The sequence below is a fragment of the Phocoena phocoena genome, chromosome 16, assembly GCF_963924675.1.
Source record: "Phocoena phocoena chromosome 16, mPhoPho1.1, whole genome shotgun sequence".
NCBI classification, from domain to species: domain Eukaryota; kingdom Metazoa; phylum Chordata; class Mammalia; order Artiodactyla; family Phocoenidae; genus Phocoena; species Phocoena phocoena.
In genome coordinates, this window is record NC_089234.1 from 81,115,702 (window position 1) to 81,122,318 (window position 6,617).

Consider the following 6,617-nt stretch of genomic DNA (forward strand, 5'->3'; position numbering starts at 1 on the left):
GCACGTGGGAGCCCGCCTAATTCAGGGATCAGGGAAAGTTTCCCAGAGGAAGACTGGTAGCTTCAACTACATGTTTCTGAACATTTTCAGCAGATGGCCTGTGGTATTCCCGGTGACTCCAGTGAAAGGGCGGAGGGCAGGGGGAGAGAAAAGAGGCATGTTCTCGGTCACAGTCTAGAGCTCCTTTAAAAGATGTCTGCATGAGTGCTTTGGCAGTCGCTCGGAACAATGCTGGAACCTGAGGAAGGAAGGCAAGGGAACCGGGTAGCTTGAATCTACCTTACTTGACAGTGAGCCTGTAAACAGCTTCTCTGGCTGTAGTGGAACCGAGGAATAGGCCCAGCCTCCACGGTGTCTTGATCAAGTATCAATGTGCCTTTCAGTTTAAGAGTCTACCTGTTAGGAGTTGAGTTTTCCAAGGGTGAAGAGCTACTCACTTGGGTCGGGTTTACCTCGCTTTACTCCCCCCGACCCAGATTATAATTACCACAAGGACCACATCTGTCTGAATTATTTCCTACTCTGCACCCAGGGCCCAGGACAGGGCCCAGAACAATAGACATCCAGTCAGTATTGGAATGAATAGGTGAGTCCATCTGGTCCAAACAGAGAAGGATCTTTGCTGGGGTAAATAGTAATGATCCTTTGTGAAGGGAGTCCAGTTGTATAGGCAGGGAGTCATCGATGTGTCAGGCCCAGTCTGGGGAGGGAGAGCTACAGTTTCTAATAATGACTGCAGCGCTGATGATAAATGACACTTGCTACTGATTTAGTGAGTTCCTTAAATAAGAGGCATTAGATTTGGCAAGGGCAAAGAGCTAGTTCTTTGACATACTTAAACCATTTGTAGTAATTTAGTCAACATGACTAGATACGGATACATTTTTAAGAGTAGGGTAAGCAGGTCATCACCATACATAAATAAGAAATGCTTACTACTTTTTCAGGCTTTCAGGTGTCATTTTAAGACTTTTGAGTTCAGATCATATACATCTGTCTCATCAAGTATCTACAAAATTCTCTAAAAGAAGGAACGAATGTTTCCTTGTATTGATTGGCGCATGTACTTGAAATCTCGGCTCACCTTCCCACCTCGTTAGCCGAGATATGTTTGTGAATAATTGATTTAAGACTTCGGATATCCTGAATTGGTCTTTCCCCCCCTAAATTTAATTTTGTAGCATTCTTGGTCACTCACGCTTACACATTTGGCCCTTTTCCTAGGTAAGTGGAGGTATACTTCGAATTTTCCCGGAAGGCAAGGCCCAGTTTGCCGACATTGAACCCAGGTTTGATAGACTGCTGTTTTTCTGGTCCGACCGTCGCAACCCTCATGAAGTGCAGCCAGCATACGCTACAAGGTAGTACTCCTCCCCTTCGGGAAGAAGTGGTCAAGAGCATGTAGGATGGGAGGGGGTGGCTGGGGTGAACATGGACATTTTCTAACGCGTACTTTCCTGCTCTTCACCTGCCTTTACCAGAGGGCCTCGGTCGTAACTGTTTAATTGGAATAATTCTGTAAGATTGATTCACAGTTGGTACCAAGCGCTTGTGAGTCTCTTTGCACAGCCACTCCATGTCTGGGGTCAGTCAGGGGAGCACGGGGCTCCCGTCTTCCCTTAACTGTGATCTGTTCTCGGATCTGGTGAGAGTATTCACTTGGGGAATAAAGATTAGATAGAGAAGGGAAAGGGCAACTTTGTTAAAGGTGGTCCGGCAGGGGTGGGGGGCAGAGGGATGACGTAGAAAAACGATACAGAAGAGAGAAAAACACATAACCAGAGAGCAGAAATACAGAGGAAGAAGAGTAGAGCAAAGACAAGTGGAGAAGAGGTATTTGGGAGTTAATGTTAGAAAGATCACCCTTCAGCTTTAACAGTAAGCGTCTGTTAGGCTTGTTACGCGCTCCTCTGCGTTATTTTCTACGTTACACTCTCTTCCTACAAAGTTTAGTTTTCTAAACCTATTATGTTTAACGTATTCTTAAAAACATTTCTTTTTACCATTAACCATGACCCAATTAAAATGTTTAGACTATTAAAATGGAAGATGTTACAGACATTGTTATCAAAATGAATATTTGGGGGAAAAAGTGCTACTTTTTAAATACCTATTTTTCATTATAGAAGGGACTTTGAACCTTACAGTAGTGAATCACTGGCATGCATTTGCCTAGATCCCTTAGATACACTGGGAGAAGAGCTGCCTCTTGATAATGATGTTAGAGACGGGCCAGCATTTGATGAGGTTCAAGCTCTGAAGACTTTGTCACCTGTCCCTCCTTCTGGCTTCTCTCCGAGCCATGTTGCCTCAGCCGTAATTCATCATAGCGAGTGCCGGCTGAGCGGTGTGGCTAGCGGCCAAAAGAATCCCTGGGTGGAGGCCGGGGGTCCCGTCACATCACACGGCACGCCGTCCTGAATCCCCGCCTCGCCTCCCGTCCCCCCGGTGCCCGTCTCTGCCCTAGAGACCGCTTCACAGACCTTGCTTTTTATGGAATCTCGAATACGGTGTGGCTGTAGCCTTTCTAGATGAAGACAGAACCGACATTTTAGGTGGTAAATAGATGCCAAGACGATTAGGGAGTGCTCCAGGGGTTTGCAGGAGGGAGACAGGGCTGTTGAATTGGAATCGCCACTGGGCCTGGAGTGAGGGGAGCGGGGAGTAGGGCAGCGTCGGCCTCTGCCGGGAGCGGGGGCGACTGTGGAAGTCCCAGCAGAGGGGGACGTGGGGACGAGGGGCCTCTAAACAGATGGCTGGAGGGAGAGGCAGGGGAGGCAGAGCCACGCCTGCTACTCTACAGCTGTCTTCTGGGAAGGCCTTGGGGCAGGTGTTAGAACTCTGATGACTAAGTAACTGAAAGTGTAGGGCAGGTGTGGAAGACGTACCAAAGTGTTTGTCTGTGCACCTTCCCTGTTGCCACGGCCGCCGACAGGACAGAAGAGGCTGCGTGGTAGGGGAGGGGCTGGAGCTCTGGAAGCCGGGAGGCCAGACCCGGAGCTGCAGCTGAGTGGCCTGGGGCTTCGGCCTCCCCCGCTGCCCAGACTCCCAGCCTCCACTCTCCTCTGCCTTTGACTCGTTGCTTCCACCGCGTTACAGGATTTAGTTCTGCCACGTTTGCTGGCTCCTCATTTGATCAGTGTTGCTTTGCCCCCAGCGAACACTGGCCAGAAGCCGCAGGACACTCTGACCGATCGATGGCTGCGTCCTACTCAGGCGCTGGTCACGTGCAGCGTGCTTCCACGTCCTGTGGTGTGTGCACATTTCCCACGTTATTGGTACCGAAAGCTGTAACTAAGTGGTATTTAATAAACCAGAGATTCTTCAGTATTTGTGAAATGAGATACTCCAAGTGAGTGATGAAATTTTCAGAAAAATGAAACAAAACGTAGTATAATTGCTTTGATAAAAATCCTAAAACATTCTTAGCATAATTTAAGTTTCTTGATGACTCCAGGTTGTAAAATTGTAAACCCCCATCACGATTCTTTGCCGGTATGTGTGTAGTGATGTCCTCAGAAGTGGTGGAGACTTAGCCCTCCCTTGCTCTACAGGGCCCCTGGCCTTGAGTCCTTCTCTGTTTCTCTGCTTTTCTTTTAGAACTTGTGCTATTGATAGCGTGCTTTTTCTGTAACAGCCACTCTTACCTTCTTACTGTCTGTTTCTGATCTGCTGTGGGCTTGCAAAACAGATAATCAAGTAGGTTAAGTAGGTGTTAAGAAAGTCATAAAAACTCGTCAACTCTGCAACATAAATTTTAGCAACTCCTGGCTCTCTGCCATACTCCTGAGCACTGGGACTACTGGTTAAGTGAGTGGGTTGTTGCTCCGCTCCCTTATCATCTGATGTCACCCCAAGTTAGGCATTATTTTGGCGTTACAAGTTTTAGTAGACCTTTGCAACAGAATACGCTTTGTTTTCCCCAGTGTGATCATTCTTACCCTATTCTGAATTTTCTTTTAGGTACGCAATAACTGTTTGGTATTTTGATGCAGATGAGAGAGCACGAGCTAAAGTAAAATATCTAACAGGTAAACATCTGGGGCCAGGGTACACCGGAAGGAAGAGACCCCGCAGCCAGGCAGGGCTTTCCGTGAGCCAGAAGACTGGCTCCTTGTTTCCGTCTGATTCTTAATTCCCCTATTTAAGAGGGCGGCTCTTAAGTCATCTTCATTGTTATCTTGAACCGTCACAATTGCCCAAAGATGAGGAAAGTTTGAGACAAAGAGGTCTGGGAAAATCATTTGAGTCCAAGCTGAGTTTTTCTGTGATAATCCTTTTCAGTCACAGGCTGGCTTCCTCTCATTCTCCCCGCAGAGGAAAGGTAATAATATCCTTTCCGTGTTAGATGTACGTGCTCTGAAGAGTACTCCAGGTCTGCCGTGTAAAATGTGGACATGAAGAAAATTAATACAAAGGGGATGAATTGACATGCTGAAATCAGTAAAGCAGACAGGCATGTGGAGTCCACGTCTGCCAGTGGCGTCCATAGGTCACCCCCGGTTACGGGTTATCTCCTGGAGCCGTTGGGTCTGAGGTTTCCATCGGATGGACCACTGACCTGTCTTGTCTTTAACCCTACCTTGTATCTCCACAAACCTGCTCAAGTGCGTTCATATTACTGATCTAACTAGCTGTATATTCATGAGCCCGTTGATAATCCCACATCAGCCTTTTATAAAACTCTGAAAGGTGAATGTTCACGCCTTTTCTGTGTATTTTTAAAATTTTATTTGTGACAGAAGCCTAGTAGTGTGCTTTCAGTGATGCTGAACACGCTGTGCTCTTACAGCAGTTTGATTTGCTTTTCAAATAAAAGGAGACAAAAATCATTCTCTCTGTGTAGAGAATGATTTTTCCCTTTGAGGGTTTACTAGTTCAGCGTCTGTGCATGCCTCGTAATACAGTCCCGAGGGTAACTTTTGGAAGTGCAAGCGTGATCATTTTCAGATGATGTGTGTTTGCAAAGCTGAAACGCTGTGCGTACTGTGAGGAACTTAGTGGGAAGCAGTACTCTGGTGCTTACTGAATGAATGAATGTTTTTTTTTACCTTGCAGGTGAAAAAGGTGTGAGGGTTGAACTCAATAAACCTTCCGATTCAATCAGTAAAGACGTCTTATAGAGCCTTTGATCCAGCAATACCCCACTTCATCTGCAGTAATTATTGACGCTGTTTGTTAACTTGTGAATACGAATAAATGGGACAAAGAAAATAGACCACCAGTTGGCAATTTAAGGAAACAAACAACTTTTTTGTGTTGCATCAAAATGAAGATTTTGACTGTGTGGCTTTGTACTGCATGATTGACTCCAAACCTGTGATTGGGAGGAATATAAGTTATCAGCTGAAAGTGGTATTTACATCTGGACATGAAATAAGTGCCCTAGGTAGAATTTTTTCATTCTTATATTTTGCCAGATCTGTCATCTAGCTGACTTCATTTCATCTCTCCCTTTTTTATATAGTCAAGTTTGAATTTGAAGTAATTTTTTATATGATCAGGTACAATTTATCAAAACTGAATTGAGAAAAAAATTACAGTATTATTCCCCAAAATAGCATCAATCTATTTTTGTAAACCTCTTCGTACTATTAAATTTTGCCCTAAGAGGCCTCTTATAATGATTGTTGCCAGTGACTAATGATTACTTTAATTTTCTTTTTACTTAAAATAAGAAAAGGAGCACTTTAATCACCAGCTGAAAAATCCGATTGTTCTGTGTCCTGTCTTACACTAATTTGGACTCTTAAAAATTGCTGCTGTTGTTTTCCTGACATTGTTAGTAGTGAAACATAACAGTAAAACCATCACCGTTTACTACCAATAACTTTTAGTTCATGCTTTATAAGAAAAAAATACACAGTAAAAAGGTTTTATCTTTTAAGTTACATTTAAAAAAAACTAAAGTGACTGGCACTAAATGAACTTGAGGTTATCCTCAGCATCAAGTTCCCAAGATGAAGGGCTTTCTTATGCTTTCAGGTATATATATCCTATAGATGTAGAAGATACTGTCCCCTTTCCTAAGACTTTTCCTTTTGCTTCCCGTCAAGTTGATTGTACTTTCAATTTTGCTGTTAACGTTTTCTTCCTACTCCTGTGCCCATCTGGTCAGCAGATCAGCACCTCGTTCCTGTTGGGTAGCGTCAAGGGGAGACTGTGCGCATTCAGACTGAACGGTGTTGGTAGAGACTTAATGTGAGTGACGCCTCAGACCACTGCTGACACACTCCCCAGACATGACGCTCTTCGTCAGCACCGAAAGATGGATGTTTAGTTTACAAACACAAAAAAGCAGAAAAACAGATACTTCTACGTTTCATGAGTTTGCTTTTTCACTTTTCAGGAAAAAAAGAGGGAATACTACAAAATCACACAAGGCCTCCCAGACTTCTGTTATTTAACACCTGAATTAGGATGGGGTCTTAGACTTCAGTTTCCCAGGCTCTTCAGCAAAGCCCTAAGGGTGGTATCTGTATTTTGCGTGAATTATGGGTGCAAGACCTTTGCCCACTTCAGTTTTCTATCTCTATCCTTAATTTTCTTTGCCAAAATAATGTGAGTGTACAGAAATATTTCTGTATATTTCAACCTATGACAGTTTTAGCATCTGT

General features: G+C 44.4%; 1 protein-coding gene across 3 annotated transcripts in view; it reads left to right on the top strand.

Annotated features, from left to right (window-relative positions):
• EGLN1 (egl-9 family hypoxia inducible factor 1) overlaps positions 1-6,280 on the top strand; it is a 58,186-nt gene extending 51,906 nt beyond the window's left edge. For 2 of the 3 annotated variants that reach the window (XM_065894067.1, XM_065894066.1), the window contains 3 exons: positions 1,225-1,361; positions 3,964-4,031; positions 5,059-6,280. In XM_065894067.1, the coding sequence (XP_065750139.1) occupies positions 1,225-1,361; positions 3,964-4,031; positions 5,059-5,123 (270 nt within the window). In that variant the 3' untranslated portion in view covers positions 5,124-6,280. Of the gene's footprint in view, positions 1-1,224; positions 1,362-3,963; positions 4,032-5,058 lie in introns of those variants that run through there. The other variant, XM_065894068.1, reaches the window with a different exon arrangement.
• Positions 6,281-6,617: the final 337 nt, after the last annotated feature.